Source organism: Crocodylus siamensis, chromosome 4, assembly GCF_052110815.1.
Source record: "Crocodylus siamensis isolate JL-2025a chromosome 4, ASM5211081v1, whole genome shotgun sequence".
NCBI classification, from domain to species: Eukaryota; Metazoa; Chordata; order Crocodylia; family Crocodylidae; genus Crocodylus; species Crocodylus siamensis.
Window position 1 is genome coordinate 158,745,002 of NC_143398.1, and position 20,309 is coordinate 158,765,310.

At 52.8% G+C, this 20,309-nt stretch overlaps 1 protein-coding gene across 8 annotated transcripts in view; it reads right to left on the bottom strand.

Annotated features, from left to right (window-relative positions):
- Positions 1-1,425: 1,425 nt before the first annotated feature.
- The window catches only part of GRB7 (growth factor receptor bound protein 7), a 53,160-nt gene continuing 34,276 nt past the window's right edge, over positions 1,426-20,309 (bottom strand). For 6 of the 8 annotated variants that reach the window (XM_090044504.1, XM_090044503.1, XM_090044501.1 and 3 more), the window contains 12 exons: positions 15,064-15,220; positions 14,487-14,608; positions 13,863-13,940; positions 13,393-13,530; positions 11,599-11,709; positions 10,827-10,925; positions 10,548-10,628; positions 8,380-8,496; positions 6,973-7,033; positions 5,628-5,715; positions 4,454-4,547; positions 1,426-4,101 (listed from right to left, as the gene is read on the bottom strand). In XM_090044504.1, coding sequence (XP_089900630.1) covers positions 3,955-4,101; positions 4,454-4,547; positions 5,628-5,715; positions 6,973-7,033; positions 8,380-8,496; positions 10,548-10,628; positions 10,827-10,925; positions 11,599-11,709; positions 13,393-13,530; positions 13,863-13,940; positions 14,487-14,608; positions 15,064-15,220 — 1,293 coding nt within the window. In that variant the 3' untranslated portion in view covers positions 1,426-3,954. The remainder of the gene's footprint in view (positions 4,102-4,453; positions 4,548-5,627; positions 5,716-6,972; positions 7,034-8,379; positions 8,497-10,547; positions 10,629-10,826; positions 10,926-11,598; positions 11,710-13,392; positions 13,531-13,862; positions 13,941-14,486; positions 14,609-15,063; positions 15,221-20,309) is intronic. The other 2 variants (XM_090044502.1, XM_090044505.1) reach the window with 2 other exon arrangements.

The following is a 20,309-nucleotide window of genomic DNA, read 5'->3' on the forward strand; positions in this document are numbered from 1 at the left end:
GCTAGACTCCGTAAGGAAACCCATGAGGATTGCTGGCTAATCTCATTTGGCCCAACGCCCATGTGATGCTCAGAGAGAGGCCTAGGAGTAGGTGGCAGCCTTCCCAGCACACCATGCTCTGGGGCACCCAGCTGAGGAAGTGCTGGCCAGGGATAAGGGTGCTGGGTGATGGTGGCACTGTGGGCAGCAGAAGGAAGTTGTTTAAGCCACACAGAGAGGTAGGTGCCAAGGGCCTTTTTACAGCCTGTTTTGAGAGTCTTTGGATTGAAGCAATGAAGAGGGGCTGGATTCTAGTTTGGGAAGCTGTGTGTAGCAAAGTCCCTAGGTTGACTAGGAGCTCTGGGCTGCAGACTTGGGTTGAACTGGCCTCTGTGGGATTAGTCAGAGATTCCCACTAGCAACTGAGAGGGGGCAGTGTGGGAAAGAAAGGCCTTCACTGAAATACCTAAAGCTCTTCTTGGACATCAGCAGGTTTTCCTTTACAGCCACGCACTGAATGTATCTACATAGTCAATTAATACGCAACAATAAACTCTGACACATATCATGCTGAAGTTTATTGCTCCCATTCACCATATTTGAAAACGAGCCCTGGACTGCAGCACATTGAGCCAGGTCAAAGCAGCCCTGGCTGGCAGAGAGCTCTGAGGGTCCGTGTGCCAGCTTGGGGCTGCTCTGACCTAGCTCAATGAGCTGCAGAGGGGCTGGCCGGGGCATGAGAGTGCTTCAGTGTGGAGCTAGCCAGCAGGCAGCTCCTGCACTGAAACACCCTCATGCCCTAGTCAGTCCCATCAGTGTTTACAGTTGTGTTGCTGCCGATCAAAAAACTCTGCCATAGCATAGTGCTTGTATTTACAAGTGCTAATCTACAGTGGAGTTAATTAATTTACTTCATCCTAATAGCACTGCACATGCAGATGCTGAGACATTTACTGTGGAGCTAATTAGGCAACTGCGCAGTAAATATCTTGTGTAGATGCACCCACTATGAGCAATGGAGAACCATCCCCATGGGGTATGTGGGGAAACTGAGGCACAAAAAGGTTTAGTGACTTGCTTGGATCATGCAGGAAGTGAGTGGTAGAAGGAGAGATTGAATTCAGGTCTCTTGAGATCCAGCTTTATTCAGGGTGAGGGGCCAAGTGTCAGCCAGGGAGCCAAGAGCACTGCTGCGAGAAAAACCTATGAGTCCTGGCTCCTGAAAAGACCTCTTTTGCCTAACAGCCCACCTTTATCCTTAACCCTTTGCTAGCTGACTCCTGCATGGAACCTCTCCTGTGCTCTGATGAGTATTATACACCACACAGAGATGAAGGTTTTCCACTCCGTGCTAGATGGTGACTGGAACCCCAACTGGCCTCCTCTCACGGCTTCCCACCTCCCCTCCCTCCCCCACCTCAGCAAGAAAAGCAGAGCAGCCAGGTGTGCAATACATGAGCTTTATTTGCCGTGACTTGATTTGGGAGCAGATATAAATAGAGAGCTCTGTCTGCATACAAGGATCAGTGCTAATCTGGGGGAAGGTTGTTTTATTTTTCCTTCTTTTTTTGTACAAAACAAAAGCAAGGTTATGAAAAAATAACATTTATTCTCACTTGTATAAAACACATCACAGTTCGACTGGCCTCTCTTATATGTACAATACCCTCTTGGCAAAGCCAGGGTCCAACTTACCCATCCCCTGAGGGGTTCTGGTACCACCAGCCCTGAGTAGGTTGAACCCAAGATCCTCACATAGGAATCTACTGCTTGAATTACGAGCCCAGCTCTCTTAGCTGAGGCTGTAGGGTGTATCGGCCTCTCTGTGTGGCCAGCCAGCACTTCTAGAGGAAGAATGGGTCACAGTTGTCTCCCTTCTCTCTGCTCCACGTGGTCCTTTAGTGCCTTGGAGGCTAGGGACACCCCAGATAAGGCTGGCTTTGGAAGGGTGTGGGTCTCTGCTGGGGGGAATTAAATGCTTGTGCTAGGAAACAGCTCATTGCAAGCACCCCGGCAGGGCAGTTGGCACCCCAGTCCCAGGCTGATGGCAACAAGTGACTTTCCAGGCCTGTGCACAAACCCATTCCCAAGGTGTGGCAGCCTGAAGAGATGCTGCAGAGATGTCCAAGAAGGGAAAGCCCTAGGGTAGATGGGAGGGGTAAGGCAAGGCCAGCTTTCCCCATCAAAGCTCCTCACCTCCTTTGGGGCTGTCCATGACACTCAGTCCCAAGTTCCTTCCAACATCCACATCTGAGTCAGGGAGACCAGACCTTCTTTCCCCACTCTTTAAGTAAGGCCCAGCTACCTGACTGGCAACAGCTTCCAGCTCACTCCTCTGCAAGCCTTCCTCCCAGAGGCCTGTGAGCAACATCAGACATGCCAGCACAAGCCCGAATGTTGTCTGCCGTCAATGCTGGCACACCATGGACACCTCTGGTGCTGGTGCAGTACTGGCTTGGTGCATTACTATCCCCTGTTCCCAGCCAGCCCTGAATACTGCCTCTGGGGCAGAGGCCCATCCCAGAAGCATGGGAGTGAGCTCTGCACCAGCCATGTAGCCGCCAGCAACCCCATGGTTGAGAAATGATGGAGGGGGAGCTCAGTGCATGGAAGGACCTTGACTCAGATATCAATGAAAGCTGTTCGTTTATGTCTTGAGGTGAGGTTGAGTCACCCTGGCCCCACTATGAGAAAAGGAAGTAAGACCTGCAGAGCCAACCCAGAAGGCCCCTGAGCCTGGCCCCTGGGGAGCATTGGCTAGAAGAGACCCAGCCCCAGAGAGAAAGTACATGAGTAGGGGAGACCTCCCAGTTACAAAGAACCAATCCCTGGGGCTGCTGCTGCCCAGAAGGAAGGGTGCAAAGCCCAGCATTCAGCCACAGGCTTGTCAGAGGGGAGGCAGTAGGGACACTGAACAGGACCAGCCCTCAGTGCCCTGCAGGAAAAGGAGAGACACCCTGCTCACGCTCAACAGCAAATAATACAATGATGAGCACTGAGAAGCTGGCAGGGAGGGGAAACTCTAGGAACCAAAGCTGTACAGTGGCTTGGGGGGGAGGAACACGAGGTGGAGAGGGTTAGGCTGGAAAGGATACAGGGGAAAGTAAGGTAGGATAGAGATATGGAGTGAAACAAGGAGGAGAAAGATGCATGATATAAGTAGCATGCATGTGTATGATTAAGTTGTCACTTCATCTTAGCCAAAAGGCCAAGAATTGAAGGGAAAGACAGGAACAGAGAGATACTGGTGAGGAGGGTTACAGGAGTGGAAGGATACTAGCCAGAGGGATTTGGTGGTGGAGGGAGGAAGACAAGGTGGAAAGATATGGAGTGGGGAGGTGCAGGGTGATGGAGAGGGAGGGATACAGAGTGGAAGGTAGGGGAGGCTTACAAGGGTAGAGGAACCAAGGGGCAGAGGTGGGCCAGGGTAGAACAGTACAGGTGCAGAAAGATGCAGGGGCCAGGGATACCAGGGTGACAGAAGTTGGGGAGGAGGATTGAAGAGACAGAGAGATATGAGAGTACAGACATACAGGGTAGAGCAGAATTAAAGGGACAGTGGGGTGCAGATGGAAGGATACCATAGCAGAAGGATATGGGGCAGAGAGATATGGGGCATAAGCCCCCACTACCACTCTGAGGCCTTAGTCTCCTGGAAGCCCCGGACAAGGCACCCCTTCCTGAACTGTGATTCCCTGCTTCATGTTCAGGCTCCTCAGAGTTGTCCTTCCCAGAGGTGCCATCCTGGCGCTTACCTTACTGGGACCTTCTCCTGGTACTGGCTACACCCTGTAGATTACAGGGCCCCAGCCCAGTCCTTTCCCTGCCTGGTGCCATGGGCTTGGCCCAGGCAGAGCAGGGGATGGTCACACAATTGGAGTTGATCCTGGAGCTCAAGTCCAGAGATCCTGCTCACTGCCTGTTGGCTGTGGCTCATGGAGGCCCAGCCAGGAGGCCCACTGCACACCGGGCCTGTCACAAGGCTACGCAGGTGCAGTAGTGTCTGAGCTTGCAGGGCAGGATGCCCCGGTTGATTTGGTGGAACTCCACCAGCTGGATGAGGTCAGTGAAGCGCGTCTGCCCGTCATCCATGGTGAAGTAAAGTCTCCCTTCTTCCTCGCTCTGCAGAGAAACAGGGGGCAGGTATCAGGCCCTTGTTACATGGGGCTCTGCTCACTGCCTATGCTGGCCAGAGGTGGTACCCACATGGCTGGGATCTTTCCTGGGGCTACCTCTGGCTTGTGGAGCTCTGCAGGATGTCAAGAGCTTCCCCCACCAGGGCTCCTGCCCTGCTTGCAACACCACCCCCTGCTGAGACAGGCTGGGACAGGAGCAGCAGTGAACTTCCCATGGTCAGTGGTCTACCCTGCTTCCTACAACATCCCCTGCTGGGACTGGCTGGAAGTCCCCCCAGAACTAATTCCCCTGCCCCTGCAGGTTAGAGTATCTGTGGAGAGGAGGAAGGGGTACTCACTGGCAGGATGAGATAGTGCTTGACTTTCTGCAGATGACACAAGGACAGGACGAACCCCTTGGGGTTCCGCTGGCTGTCTCGAACCAAGAACACCCTGGAAGACACATGGAAGGGATGTGACCCACATGCTGCCCCTGCCCACCCACCATCTGCTGCCCACCAGGGGTGGCCTGAGAAGCATTCAATTTTGCAGGTAAGCTCAGCTGAAAACAGCACAGCCACACCTGGGACACTGCTGAAAGCAGCTAAAGCTCCTGTCAGGGCTACAGGGTGCAGTAAGTCCTGCCAGAGGTCTCATCTCTGCCAGGGGCCTGTGACAGAAAACAAGAAGGCATGAAATCCTGCTTAACAGCACAACCCTGCACCAAGAAGTGAGGATTTCCTCATGACAACTAACACTGGTGGGTTCCCAGAAGCATAAAGAATGGATGCCCTCCTCATTGTATCTTCCCTAACACAGCTGCTAGAGCTTATATTATCTAGTACTGCAAGTGCCAGCTGTTCAAAAAACAAGAGTAATGTTCTCAAAAATATTACGAGATGGGCTTAAAGATCTCAAGACTATTTCTTAAGTTGCTTGTGGGGAGGGTTGATGTTGGCCTTCTGGTTTTCAAGCTTTCTGGGTCATGTGTGACAATTTTTATCAATGACTACAAAGGCTACAATCTCGCTTTTTTTAAAAAGTAACCCATTTCTTTACATCAGTGGTTCTCAACCTTTTTTGGACTCAGGGCACCCCTCCATAACTTTTGTGAATTGGGTGGCACCCAATTTAAAAAATGAATGTATGTATAGTGCAGTGCTTACCTCTTTGCAAAGGGCAATAGGGGTGGAGGACTGGCCAGGCAGGGACTGGCTTGAGCCTGGGTTTTATCTGCTTGTTTCCTCCTTACTTACCTCCTCACATCTCCCAGCATCTTTCAAAGGATTTGGTGGCACCCCAGGGTGCCCCAGCACCCTGAGTGAGAATCACTGCTCCACATCATCACTTGAATCTCAGAACTGGGGCTTTCATACCAAATAGATAGAGGCTAAAACTGTAGATGTTGGCACAACTGAGCTAGTTTCTTTGGGGTTCTTGTTAAGCCCTTGTGTTCACTAACATCCTGTAGCAGCAAGTCCTTTGAGTTAACTCCCACTCTGGGTTAACAGAGAGCAGTTGGAGTTCCCGTACCCGTCTACTAGTCCCTGCTGGATGATCAATCGCTGTGAGTCCTCTCTTGAAATCCGCCCGTGAAACCATGGCTGGGTTCGATGGATGGCTGGGAACAAAGGAAGTGTTAGTGGGGGGAAATGCTTTTATTTGTCTCTCTCATAAATCCTTCCCCTCAGAAAAATTTCTCACTGCAGGGTGGCAGACTTAAAAGTGTCGTGTGTCTGTGGCTTTTTACTGAGATGATAAGTAAGCTCTGTGGGGCAGGAACTGTCCTTTGGTTTTGTGTTTGTACACTGCCTGCTGCAGTGGGTTCTGGCTCATGTTTGTGGCCCCTCAAAATCCTTGCAGTACAATAAGTAAATGAGAACCTGGTCTAGCTGCAGGCACTGAGATCAGAGCCCCAGCTGTGCTCAGGGCTCCACAGACCACACAGGAAAAGAAAGTGCTTGCCTCAGAGAGCAGAGTCTCAGTAAGCAAAACAAATGGTAAGAGGGAAAATCCAGGCACAGACAGATGAACAGACTTGTCCAAGGTCATGCAGGGAATTTGTGGCATAGACAGGAAGGGAATTTAGCTCTCCTGAGTCCCAAGCCAGGGCCTCGGCCACTAGGGCAGGGGTGTCAAACAGACTCTGTGGACTAGATGTGGCCCATGGAGCTGCTCTATTTGACCTGCCAGGCTACTGATGGGTCATGGAGTTGTGGGGCATGGCCAGGGGGGGCATGGTCTGCCCTAGAATCTGAGGCCTTTGGGCACTGGTGGACACAGCAATCAGTGGCAGGAGGGCAGCAAGGGTTGATACAGCCCCCAGTTGTCCTGCAGCCACTTGGCCTGTTGCTACTACCATGTTTGCTCTACTTCTTCTGGCACCAGCCCTGCTGCTGCCACATGCCCTAAGCTGGAGCTACAGCTGGAGCCACCACGTGCCCTAGGCCAGATCTGGCCCACAAGGAGCCCTGCAGTGAATTCAGGTGGTGAATTTGACACACTTTCAGTAGTGCATTCTCTAGCTGGCAGCAATGGAAGAGCCAGGAGCAGGGATAGCTTTGATCCAGCTCTGTAATTCCTTGATAACCCAAGGTGTGGAAATATCCCTTGGGGCACACTTGGTGGTGTGACTCTTGAAGCTCATCAGACCTGAAGGCAGGAAGGGCCTTGATTCAGGCTGCCTCCACGTGGTTTGCCCCAATGCGGCGTATGGGCAACACATGTCCATTCTCATGTGCAAGTATTTCACTCCCAGCTGGCACTGGGCACAAAGTACAAGGACACTGGGCTCATGCTGGCTCATTCACCTTTGTCCAGGCCCAGAATCCTGCACATCCCTCAAGCAGTCAAAAGGGGTGTGGGAGTCTCAACTCACCTATGCTGAGCGGGGAGCTCTGGCAGGGTGTTGGGAGGCTGTAGCGGTGACTTGTCTTCTTCTGTGGCATGCAAAAGGAAGGATTGGGTATTACTGGGGTTTCATTATTATTAGGTCTTATCTCTGTGCTCTTTTAATGGCAAGTAAAACAAGAAATAAGACTGATAGTGATAGTCAGACCTGGTGGTGAAGACAGAGCAAAGCTGGAGACAACTGGAGCAAGGCCTACAGGAGTGGGAGGTTCACAGAGCAGCTGCACTCACCTCTACTGCAGCCCTACCATGCTGGCAAGGTTTCCCTGCCTTTAAGCTCCTTGAGGGTTCATCTGGATGCAGATGGAGCTGCACCAAGGAAGCCACATCTGAAGGCACTGTCTGGAGCTCAGAATAGCTCACAGGCCCAGCAGCCACTCTGAGCTGGTTGTAGCAGACCCAGGAACTGGGCAAGGGGATTGCAGCCTTCCCCTGCTGCTTCAGGTGTGCCATGGATGCACAGTGAGTTCTGAGCTCACTGCCCCATCAACGTGGGCTCCGGCTCAGCATGAATGAGCTCTGAACTCACCAACTGAACAGAGCAGGGGCTAGTGGGAGCCCCTGCTTTGGCACAGCTCTGGGGCTCAGGGGATGAACACTGCTGCTGTCTGTCCTTCTCTTTTCGTCCTCACTGCTGAATTCAGCAGCAGGGCAAAGGGGTACAAGTGGCTGTGGCAGTGCTCACCACCTGGGCTCCCCACACAAAAGCAGGGGAGCAGACCCCACACTGAGTGCTCACATGGAACAGCCAGGGGAGGGATCCCACTGCTGCACTCCTTCTCGATTTGCCCCTGTGAGATGCTCTTCCTCCTTGACTACATACAAGTACAAGGACGGGAGCTAAAGAATCCCAATCTCACTAGCTCTTCCTAGGGGAAAGGCTTGATTGTGATAAATTTCCCCCACTTCATACCAGGAAAATCAAAATGATGGCATTTCATTTTCAAATCCTCATTTTGTCCTCCAGTGCTTTCTATGGAGGGAGCCCGGGCTGCTCTCCAACCCAGCCAGCCAGTGAGTTCCAGCTTGGATGTTGGTGAATGATGACCACCTAGAACCGTGCATCTGCAGCTGTTGAGGCCATCTCCAGGTTTAGCCCTGACTGAGGATGAACGTGAATGTGTGGCTGTTCACCATGGTTGCCTCACAGCTCCAGGGTTCTGTTTAACTCAAGCAGTTTAAAAAGATCTGGCACGCAGCAAGGCTAAGCAGCTGCCTGAAAAGGGTTAAGTGATCTAGCATATCACATGGCTGGGAGCAGCAAGCAAACCAGGCTTGTGGCAGGAGGTTGGATGGGGCGTACAGGTCTAGCTCCAGCCAGAGCTCACTTCCCCAAGCTCCTGACTTCCAGCTCTGCACAGAAGCACAGACTCACCCTCCATGCCTGGGCCTCCTCCAGGGCTGCAGTCAGGGCCTCGGTGGGGTTTTCAATCACCCGGCCTGTACACCCTGAGAAATCCATGGCCACAAGGGTGTTATCGGACACGCTCCTCTATGGGACAGAAACAACAGCTGCATGGAGAAGCCCAGGTGATTGGATGCCAAGGGGGAGCAATATGCAGGAGGAAGGGGGCTTAGGGCCAAAGGTGTGGGTCTGAAGCTCTGTAGGTCACTGTTTTGCAAGCAGCTTAGAGAGGTGGCTGTTTAAGCCAGTACTGAGTCATACTCCGTAGGGAAGTGCTGCATCAGGCTGGCACCCAGTGTTGAGCTGGATCTGTTCAGGGCAGCCTCAAGTTCTCTCAGGAAGTCCCACCATAGCCCCAGGTCCCTGGCTGTGCTAAAGGGCATGTCTCCTGACCAACTGGCTGTGTTGGCTACTTCTTTCTGCTCCACCAAACTGCCTTCTTGTTTCTTGGTCCCAGCCGGATGCTACCCTGGTTTGATGCTGTCCAGTGAATCCTGGGGACAGATTTCCAAAGAGCTCAGGACCCACTAACCTGAGCCCCAGCTGGAAGAGCAGCCCTCCTAAAAGCAGGGAATGGACTGGGTCCTTTAAGCTGACACCATTTTAGCCCAGCTTGAGATGTGGCCTATCCTGCTCCTTCTGCCTTCACTGCTTTGAGATTCACTGGTCTCAGGCTGGGCCAGAAGGGCCACCCCCAACATGGTGATGCTATTAGATGGCCCGTACAGAAAGAACTTGATGTGCATTCCTCTGTACCCCCTTTAAGGGTCTATCTGGTGCTGAAGAGGCTGAGAGGTATTCTGGGCCTGGAAGCAACTTGCCTTGGGCAGAGCCAGTGAGCTTCCTGTCCTGTGCTCTGGGTCTGTATAATTATGGAAGGGCAGGGGTGGAGGTCTGTGGCCATCCCGGCTTTGGTTCTGCTTGTACAAGCATAGAAGATATCCTGCTGGGGAGTGGGTACTAGGGGCTCCCACTGGTTGGAAATGTGTTGGGTTAGCTTGGATGAAGTTCTGGTCAAAGACTTTCCATTGACAGTGGGGTTGGAAAACTGGTGTTTCCAATAAAGGAATTTTTTTTCATGAAAAGTGTCTCCTTATACCTGGGAATTTGTGAAAACCTCACTGCTCCATGGCAAAGTATTTCTATTTAGAAATACTGCCCTGTGGGAGTTGTAGTACAGTTGTCCATTCTCCCTAGGGACTGGGCTCCCAAGGGCACACCAAGGCCAGATGTGGAAGGAAGAAGGAAAACCTTTTGTGTTTTGCTTGGCTCTGTCTGGGAGGCTTTCATAGTGCCTCTAGGCACTCACATGTTGTGCCCAGTGTTAACACTGGTGTTGATAGAGCTAGAGCAGTAGTTCTCAAATTTTTTAGACTTGAGGCATCCCTGGATGGACTCCTGATACCCTGGGAAAATGCCAACTCTTAGTTTTCACTCATTTGACCACAGAAAAATCATAGACCGGGGGGGTGTTCTATTGCAAAGAACTCGAAAGGACCACAATTATTCATTTCCATTTGATAACTCTAGGTTTATTTGGTGCATCATGTTTTCACTCCTAACAGTGGTAATATTGCGTGACACCCTGTGGCACCCTTGAAAGGATCTTAAGGCATCCTGGTTGAGAATCACTGTGCTAGAGGACTTGCAGAGAACAAGGAACCTGGTGGAACCCAGGTGTGGGTTGCCAGATGCATGTTTCCTCCACAGGTCCCACAAAGGGAAGCTATAAGTAATTTGCTCAGGATGAAAGGGACAGGGCAGGGAGTTGAATGTGAGGCCCTCAAGTTCCAGGCTACAACTTTAATATTGGACCATCTGTCCTCCCCCCATGCCCCTAGTGGGAGGGGGCACACTTTACACTGTGCTAAAGGGAGATGCTGAGGGGATGGCCCAGGGAAACCCCCAGCCTAGAGTGATGGGGGCAGTGAGCAGCTTGCATATGTCCACACGGACCCTATTCCAACCTGGGCTATACCCTTTCTATGGGGAATGTGGAAGGGGGTCAACCTAGAACAATGCAACATTTAACCTGCTGAGACAGGGCAAAAGGCTGCTATTAAAAATAATGTCCTGTGGAGATGCTGTTAGGGGAACCCCAAGCCACCCTCATAGATGTGTTAGGGCCAGGTACTTACCAGGGGTGTGGTGCCGATCCACGCCAGCTGGCTGTGCCCAGACTGGGATTGCTGGTAGTTCCTGTAGAGCTGCACGCCATACTGGGAAGGAGACAGCATTTATCAGCATCAGCAGAGAAAGAACCAAAACTGGTGCAAAGGGCTCAATAGCAGCATTAGCCCTGGTGGCACTGGGTTGCCCTTGGTGGCACAGACATGCAGGCCCCAGGTCCACCAGCAGGTGTCACTGTTGGTGCTGGCATCTCAGCAGATAAAGGGGTAGGGCTGGGGGACACATACCTTGAAGAGACGGAAGGCAGCCATCCAGCAGGTGCGGCTCTGCTCCTCCTCACTGCAGAACAGCTTCAGGCCCTTTGTGCCACTGCGCACCTTGTACGGCTGCAAGGCAAAGCAACAGCAATAATGCATGGTGCCGTCCCCAATGCTGGCAAGGAGAGGGCAGCATGGCCCTTTCTGCCCGCTAACAAGAGCTCCTGATAGTCCTAGACCCATTCTATAGTCGGCAGCCCCAAGGGGGACTGCTGGGAGAAGCACCCAGGAGTCCTGAATCCCAGCTCCTTGATCTAACCATGAGGACTTACTCCCCTAGGAATCCTGATTTCTAGACCTTCTGCCTCTGACAACTAGGAACAGAACCCAGGAGTCCAGCATCCTGGCCTCACCCCAGAAAGCCAGCCTGCTTCCTAAATCAAGAAGAGTTCAGGCCTGGACTGGATATAAGCTGGACAGAGGCTCCCAACCATCCTACATCCCAGGCTCATCTGCCTTATCTCTAGGCTACACTCGCCTGATCCCTGACACTGGGACTCAGACATCCTGACTCTCAGCCCTCCTTTGCTCTGACCACTAGATGCCATTGCTGCAGTTCTCCAGTCCCTTGAACCTTGAAAGTGTCTTAAAGGTCTCAGAAGCCTGGACCAAATCTCACTTTGGTGTAACCCAACTGACTTCTGCTGGGTTTAAACTGAGGATGAATCTAGCCCTGCATAAGCAGGGATTGACTCATGCCCAGCTGAGGCCCCTCAGGGGGCAGTTGTTTTGGGCTCCTCACCTTGATGCAGAAGCTGTACTCGGTGGGTGTGCCATAGTACTTCTTGCCTTGGGTAATGTAGTAGATGTTGGACTCATTGAGGTCAGCGAAATACTGTAGGTGCCGGGGGTCCTGGGGAAGAACATAAGAATATAAGAACTGCCATACTGGATCAGGCCATATGTCCATCTTGACCAGTCTCCTGTGTCATGCAGTGGCAGAGAGCAGATGCTAAAAGGGGGAGGGAACTGGATATGACCAGGTTTTTTTCCTCATTGTTCCTCTCACTTACAGACTCCAGCATTTAAGGTCTAGGAAGTTCTGTTTCAGAGGCTGTGTCCTTAACATCCCATCTTTAACTTCTGAGGATAGAGGCTACCAATGCCCCTTTCATCCAAAAATTTGTCTTATCTCTTTTTGAATCTGACTAAATTGTCAGCTTTCACAACCCCTCGTGGCAGTGACTTTCACACTTGGATGACATGCTGTGTGAAAAAGAACTTCCTTTTATTAGATTTAAATTTACCACTTACTAGTTTCATTTTGTGACCCCCTAGTTCTTGTTTTGTGAGAGACAGTAAATAATAAATCCCTGTTTACTTTCTCTTCACCATTTAGTATTTTGTAAGTCCTTTCATGTCCCCCCTCAGGCATACCTTTTCTAAACCAAATAGGCCTGTCCTCTTTAGACTTTCCTCATATGGAAACCCCTCCTTACCACTAATCATCCTTGTTGCTCCTCTCTGGACCTTCTCTAGTTCTTCTCTATGCTTTTTGAGGTGTGAGGACCAGAGCTGAGCACAGTATTCATGAGGTGAACACACCATGCATTTCTAAAGAGGCATAATGATGCTTTCTGTTTTGTCTGCAATTCTCTTCTTAATAATCCTTAACATTTGTTTGTCTTTCTGATGGCTGCTGAGCACTGAGCTGATGTTTTTAGCAGACTGTCCACAGTGACTCCCAGGGAGGAAAGCCATGTGCTGCGCTAAGGGGGCAGTCACGGTGCAGGGGCAAAGGGGTGGGGCAGGCCAACCCTGTCCAGCTCCCAGCAGAGCACCAGGACACTACACTGACTGAGCACTGGAGACTTAAATGCCCAGGGTCACTACACTGACTGAGCACTGGAGACTTAAATGCCCAGGGTCACAGTGTAGAGAGTAGGGGATGAGAAAACAGAGAAAAGCTAGTTGGTTACTAGGATATCCGAGCCCTCAGCGAATTTATACAGCAGAGCAGACCCCTGATCCTGACCAGGGCTACTGCGGGGCCCAGGATAAGTGCAGCCCCACACAGCATGAAGGAGTGAATCATATGGCTTTAAACAGTCATGAGTTCAAACCCAGTTCTTCTTTAAGAGCCACAGCAGCTGTTCATTAGTGACACATTCACTGGGTTGTTACAGCAGGGGTTTCTGGATTGAATTGCCTGGTCAGAATCCCCCAACCTCCCACTTATTTGGCCATGGTCCAGTGGTAGCAAGGCACCACAACCTCTGCATGTGGTCTGGCCACCACTAGAAGGAGACAGTGCTGTTCCCTGTGGGCCTGGATCATTATATCAGTGTAGCATCAGTGTCACTTGGAGATAAGAGCCTATTACTGCTGCCAGCTAAGGAAGATGTTCCCTTAGTTGGAGTGGTAAGGAACCTGTGATTCAGAGCTAGACCCCTGATAACTAGGGTCAGCGACATCTATAGGAGAGCTATGGTCATAGGTAGTCTGTAGCCCCCACCCCCTTGGGGCACCTCCTGGTGGTGCTGAGGTAAGGAAGCATTGAATGGCACCCACCCCCACCCCAGGGCTTCAGCCTCACCTTGGATGTGCCCTTTGTGGAGTAGTAAAGTCCTGAGCGCCGCAGGGAGAAATAGAACCGCTTCCAGACCTTGCGCCCAGCCTCCTTCAGGTGCAGGAAGCCCTGGATCTCTGGGCAGCTGCCAGAGTTGAGGAAGTTCTGCAGGAGAGGAGAGCAAGGTGGGGGTGGTAGGAAGAAGGATGCCAGCGGCGGGGGGGAGTAGATTAGTAATACTTAACATGGGCCCCATGCCTGCTGTTGTCAGGGCATCAAACTGTGGCATTCAGCACTCTGCCTGGTAGTTCCTTGGATTCAGCCCAGGTGCATTCTCCCTCCACTCCTGGCCCCATGGTGCCACAAGCTGGCATGATGCCTGCTTACAGGGTCCAGCCACATGGGTGCCTTTCTGATGGACCATTCCCACATGCCCAAGGATCAGACCTGGGGACCAGCAGGGGTGGCTTGCAAGGAAGGGAGAGAGGAGTGAGCACCTGGATGAGCTCTGAGTGGGTCATGCCTTTGTTGGCATCCAGGCAGCTGGAGACCATCACCTCAGGGAACAGGGACTGCTGAGAGCAGGGAAAGAGAAGATGGTTAGCAGAGATTCTGGGGCAGAGATGAGGCATCACAGCAACAGCTGACATTTTGGTAGGAGTCAGACCAGCTTCCCTTGAGGCAGGACCACTGGACTTACAACAGGCAGGACTTAACACACTGAGGAGCTGGCAAGTTGGCATACCCCTCCTGCTGATCTCTGCGCAGCAGGAGGGAAACTCTCAAACCCAGCAGCATTAAGTGTTTGGTGCACATCCCTAGCTGAACAAATTCAAATGCCTGAGAAGTCTGGGGAGGGGAAAGCAGACAGATCCTCCAAGAATATGGCAACTCCGGGACCCCTCCAGTGAGCACCTTTCTCCCCTCTGATCAGGGTTGATGCACGGTCTAGGTTGGCTGAGAGCCCTGAGGCTAAGCTATTCTCTGTGCCAGGGATCTTCTCTGGGCATCCTGCCCCCTGAGACTTGGTGGGACACACTGACTTCATCCCACCAGCTAGAACAAGGGAACCTGATTGAATCCCAGTGTCTGTATCAGGCAGGTCCCCAGCATGCACTTACTGGGGAGCTTTTGAACAGCTCATACTTGGCAAAGTTCTTCCGGAAAAAAAACTTGCAGTCCCCCCCCACAGGCCAAGTGGACTGCACCTCCACCACAGACTCATGGTCTTCCAGGCACCGCTCTGCAAAGGGGAAAATCTCATGTTAGGAACAGCCTTGCCTGCTGTTTTGCACCATACCATTCTGGCTTAGCTGATGCCTCCCTGTCTCCCTCTAGAGGTGGCTACAGCAATGACAGTGCTTTGCTACCTACTCCCAGCTGTGCCAGTGGGTCACTCGCCACAAGCAACAGAAGCTTCAGCTATGGTTGCTGAGGGTCTCTGATTTGATATGTCCCCAGCCTGTGGCTGCATGCAGATGTTTGCCTGTGGGTGCATACAGAGCTGGCCAGGTGAGTCCCACCCAGCCCCAAGCACCCAGTTGCATAAATGTGTTTGCATGTTCCTGGTTCCATATGCACAGAGCTGGCTGTGCTTGTCCCCCCACCCTTTGAGCCTGAAGTTGCACACCAGTCATACAGTGGTGGCCATACAAGCTGGCTATACCAGATGTCCCTGGGATGTGCCTGTCTTCTCACCCAGTGCCAGGTGCTGGTGCAACTCCACCAGGGACCAGCTGTCATCATGGAGGGCATGGGTCTTCTGCACCAGCATCTCACAGACATGGCGTGCTGTGGCACCCGCTGTGACCTCCACAGAGCGGCAGGTGCCATCTTCACTGAAGACCTTCACCACCTGCGGGGAAAAGGCAGAGGTGTGATGCCAGGTTGAGTACAGCCCCTGTTGCAGCTCCCTTCTATCTCTGGCCTCAGATCGGAAAGCATTTGATCCTGGGGCCAATACTTCCTGCTGCAAAGGCAAGAGCTAGGGATGGGAGTTATATCAGCCATCCCAAGAACAAACCCAAGACCTGCAGAGGTTTAGCTTCCCCCCCCAGGGTATATACAGGCATTGGCCATCTGGATCACCCCTGAGCTCCAATCATCCAGTTTCCCATGCCAGCTGCTCCAGTAAGAATCTGAAAAGCAGACAGGTGTAGGCTCCTCTGTGCCCCCATTAGCTCTCAGCTGGGTTATAGAGTAATAGAGAAGTAGGGCTGGAAGGGACCTCCAGAGGTCATCTAGTCCCACCCTCTCCCTGGTGGCAGGATCAGCCCTATGCCATCCATAATTTAAACTCTGCATCAGACTACTGTCAACCCTGACACAACACAGACTTAACACCTTAATCTGCCACAGGTAAACTAGGGGAACCACAGCAGCCAACATCCTGCTTCTATGAAATCTTAAAAGTATATGCTCAAGAGGTCCCTGGTACAAGGCTACGTCCCCACTACAGAGGAAAGGAACCCTCCCCCGCATCCACTCCACGATCCACACCAATCTGACTATGGGGTAAAATTCCTTCCTGACCCCAGATATGGTGATTGGTCTGACCCAGAGTGGAGGGGCAAGACCCTCTAGCCAGAAACCTCTGGATTGGGGTCCCTTGTGGTCAGAGTATAGCTGACGCACCAGATGTAGCATCCCAGCATTGGTGTCAGGGAGGAATGGAGCGTAATGTTTCAGCTGGCTGTATCAACTCTGCATGGAAGAGAAGAACCTATTTGTGCTGCTAGCTAGTAGAGGGGCTGCTTTAACACCAGTGCTGAACACTGGTTCTGTGTTAGAGCTAAACAGCCTGGTTTTTATCCCTGGAGAGCCCATGGGACACCGGCTCTGCGAGTCTCCCCCCAGCCCCCACCCTGAAGCTGGTTCACAGACAGTGCTTAGGCCTTTGTCCTGGTTCAAGGAGTGGTTTGGCCCCTGGAGATACAAATCCTGTAGGCTGACTGGGGCTCAGCTACTTAATGCCCCTCGCCCTTCACTCCCCATGGTTTTCAGCCTGCCACTGGATTACTAAGGGCTGCAGGGTGCTCTCCCTGCTTCCAAGTGCCCTTTGCCTGCTGCACCTGGGGGAAGGGGTGCCAAGGACACTGGTTGCCCAGAGACCCAGTTGCCAGGTAACCTTGGCCTTGCTTTGTGTGGCTGCCTAGGTGCAGGTTGCTCAGGGCAGTGCATGGGGGGAGCACTACTCCAAGACACTCCAGGAGCCTGCCCAAGGGCTGCTTGGCCCTTGGTGGTGAACCCAGAGCAGCAGGGGGAGGCAGGGCAGGGAAAGGAAAGCAAGGCCCATCCTGGCCTGGGCAGTGTCCCTGGTGGGTCACCTCCCCTCCACAGCCATTGTCTAAAGCCTGTGGGGGTCCAGGCTTGGGGTAAGGAGTGGAGATAGTGCCCCTGCCCCATGGCATGGATCTCCTGGTCTTACCCCACCATCCTCCTGGAGTGATGTGCCCCAGGGGGGCCTGACGGGCACTGGGGAGGAGGACAACCAGACAGAGATGTTCTGGCAGGTGGGGGATAGGACACTACAGCAAGATCCCAAGGGCATGTATAAGCTGTCCCCTCCCCCTTCCTAAGGGAGCGGGCACTGCTCTTAACATGGGTCTAATGTTTAACAGCCTGGGACTGCCAGGTGCAAGGATAGCAGGGGTGTGAGATTGCCTGCAGGGCACGTGTTTGGGCTGGAAGGAAAAAGGTCGCTGGAGGTGTGGTGGTTGTACCAGGGATAGGAGTGACCTTTCTGGTGGGGTGCTGGGCCCCTCCTGCGGGGAAGCAGCCACTGTGTAGGGAACGCAGTAGCAACAGAACCAGGAGAATATAAACAGCGCAAACATTGTGGAGCTGTGTGCTCCAGCAGCTAGTACAGAGGCAGAAGTCCTGAGCTCTTCCCCAGCCCTGGAAGGGAGCATATTGTGCAGGTGGCCAACCTGTGGCATGAGTGCCACAAGTGGCATGGGCAGCCATGGTAGCAAATAGGGCAAGAAAAAGGCAGCAGAGCAGCAGATGAGGCAGGGAGCATAGAACAGACAGCAGAAAGTAGAACATCAGATTGGGCAGGGGAAGTGGATCAGATATCACTCGGGGAGGGTGCAGGGGTAATTTGTGACATGTCTACCAAAAAAATTGGCCCCTACTGACCTAAAGTGACCTAAAAGATACATCAACACCTCTGGGGTCTTCTCCCAGCTCTGCAACAGAGCATGGTCTAGGGCAGTGGTTCTCAACCTTTTTAGACTCTAAATACCCCACGCTAGACTCAAGACACTCCCAGAAAATTCCAGCTCTTTGTTTTCACTCGTTTTTATTTTTATTACAGAAAAATACTAGAGCAATTTGGCTGTTGTAAAGAACTCAGCAAGTCCATAGCAGGGCAGAGTGCTTTTGACATTGTTTCATAGTTTCATAGTTTCTAGGATCGGAAGGGACCTGAGCAGATCATCTAGTCAGACCCCCTGCCATGGCAGGAAAGAGTACTGGGGTCAAATGACCCCAGCAAGGTGTTCATCCAGCCTCCTCTTAAAAACCCCCAGGGTAGGAGCCTGCACCACTTCTCTTGGAAGTTGATTCCAGACCCTAGCCGCCCTGACCATGAAGTAGCGCCTCCTGATATCTAACCTAAACCTACCCTCTGCCAGCTTGTGACTGTTATTCCTGGTCACTCCTGGCGGTGCTCGGGGGAACAGTGACTCCCCCAATGCCTGCTGATCCCCCCTGACTAGTTTATAACAGGCCACAAGATCCCCCCTCAGCCTTCTCTTTTGGAGGCTGAACAGGTTCAGGTCCCGTAGCCTCTCCTCATAGGGCCTGCCCTGTTGTCCCCTGATCATATGAGTGGCCCTCCTCTGGACCCTCTCCATGTTGTCCACATCCCTCCTGAAGTGCAGCACCCAGCACTGGATGCAGTACTCCAGCTGCGGCCTGACCAGTGCCGTATAGAGGGGGAGGATCACCTCTTTGGACCTGCTGGAGATGCATCTTTGGATGCATGCCAAGGTATGGTTGGCCTTCCTAACTGCCTCTCCACACTGCTGGCCCATGTTCATCTTGGAGTCAATGATGACCCCCAGATTGTGGATTCCTACTGGAAATCTCTGGGGTTAGCTCACGAGTCCTGTGGAGGCGTTTGCCCACCCCACAGTGCTAATATTGTGAGGCACACTTAGAAGGATCTCACAGCACCACAGGATGCCTTGGGCCCAGGCTGAGAATCATTAGTCTAGAGGCTTGATCAGGGCTCAGGGCTCCTGGTTTTTACGCCTGGCCCTGCCACAGCTCGCACACTAGTAAGTGTGTAGTAAGTCAGCTGTGGGAGGGCAGGGGGAGCTCCAGTGAATGAGACAAGCACCTGGAGGTCTTCATGCACATTGCACATGGCTCTTCCAGAGTTTTCCCCACCCCAGCACTTTGCCCATGTCAAACCCCCACAGCCACTGCAAGAAAGAGTTGGGTCATGGACCCCCAGCAAGGAGATGGGGCCACAGAGCAGTAAAGTGACTGAACTCAAGTCATGCAGGCCAACCCTTGCTAGGGCCACAACTTAGGGCCATAACTAGAGAACCCCACTCTCAAGCCTGGTAGATCAGAGCTGACTCAAAACTACACTGCTGTACCCCCAGTTTGCCACCAGAGGGGGCTGAGCACCTGCTGAACTGCAAAGCAAAGCAAAGCATCCCCCCCCCCAACCTTCCCCAGGCAGAGCAACTGTGGGAGGCGATAAAAAACCCAGGTTACAGTAGGATTTATCCTCATTCCTGGTTGGGGAGACCCATAGGAAAGGACTGACTGTACTGATCAGACAAAGGCTGAAGGATCTTTAGGGTAGGGCTGGGTGTGGGCCATGATAGGGACACTAGGAAGAATAGAAAGGGCAATGGGAAACTGAGGCACAGAGGGGAAGGGGCTTGCCCACCAACAGGACCAGAGCTGGGGTAGAACCCAAACCCCTAATTTGGGGCCTGCAAACAGGACCCTGCAGCCTCTCCAGTCTTCTTAGCAATTCTCCCTTTAAAAAAAGGAAACATTTCCAAGAGGCAGCAGGCCTGGCATCATGGCCCCATCCCAGCCCCCTTCCCTCCAATTCTGCTCCAGTGGGACATGAGTACAAGACTGGCCCTTGTCCCCACTGGCCCGGGCTGATCCCCAGTGCAAAGCGCTGGCTGCACTATTGAAAACTCAGTGAAAGGCAGGGCACTGGAGTTCTGTCCTGGGGGCAGGGGAAGGGCATGGCTTTGGGATATGGCCCAGCCCCCTCCTGCAGCCCCTGTCAGCTCCTTCCTGCCTTCCCTCCCACCAGCAGTGGTGTTTGTGACCTTCCTAGGGAAGGTTCAAGTTTCCTTCAGTGGCTCTTTTAACCTTGAGGCTTTCTCCTTCCCTGTCTGGTTCTGCCTGCTCTATAGGGGCAGGGGGGAGGGGAAGTCTCCCATAGCCAGCTGCTCTTTGCCACCCACCTCCAGGGCTCTCAGACGCTGCCACACCCAGAGTGTCTGGGCCCCGCCACATCAGAGCAGAGGTAAAGCAAGCTCCCAGACTGGGTCCTGCCTGGCCCCCTGCCACTTGACACACCCTTGCCATCGTGTCCTGAGCCAGCCAGGGAGTAGCTTCTTCAAGGGGCCCAGGCTGTCACCAGGTCATGCTTTGGCATCATGGACTGTTGTGCAGCCCCTGGGCCCCCTCTATGCAGCCCCTAGGACTCTCTGGTAAGCAGTCATACCAGCAACATGCATCTTCCTCCCTTCCCCTGATAGCTCCCTCAAGTCCAGAGGGAAGGAAGGGGTGGGATCCTCTCTAACATGCCAAGATCCCCCCAGGCCGACCCTTCTGGGATGGCGCCTTGGCCCTGGAAGACAGTAGAGGGAGGCTGTTAGCAGCCCTGGAACAGGGAAGTGCTTCCCTCCAGGGCATGCTGCATTGCCAGATGTTCCCTCTCCAAGGAAAAGCCAAAG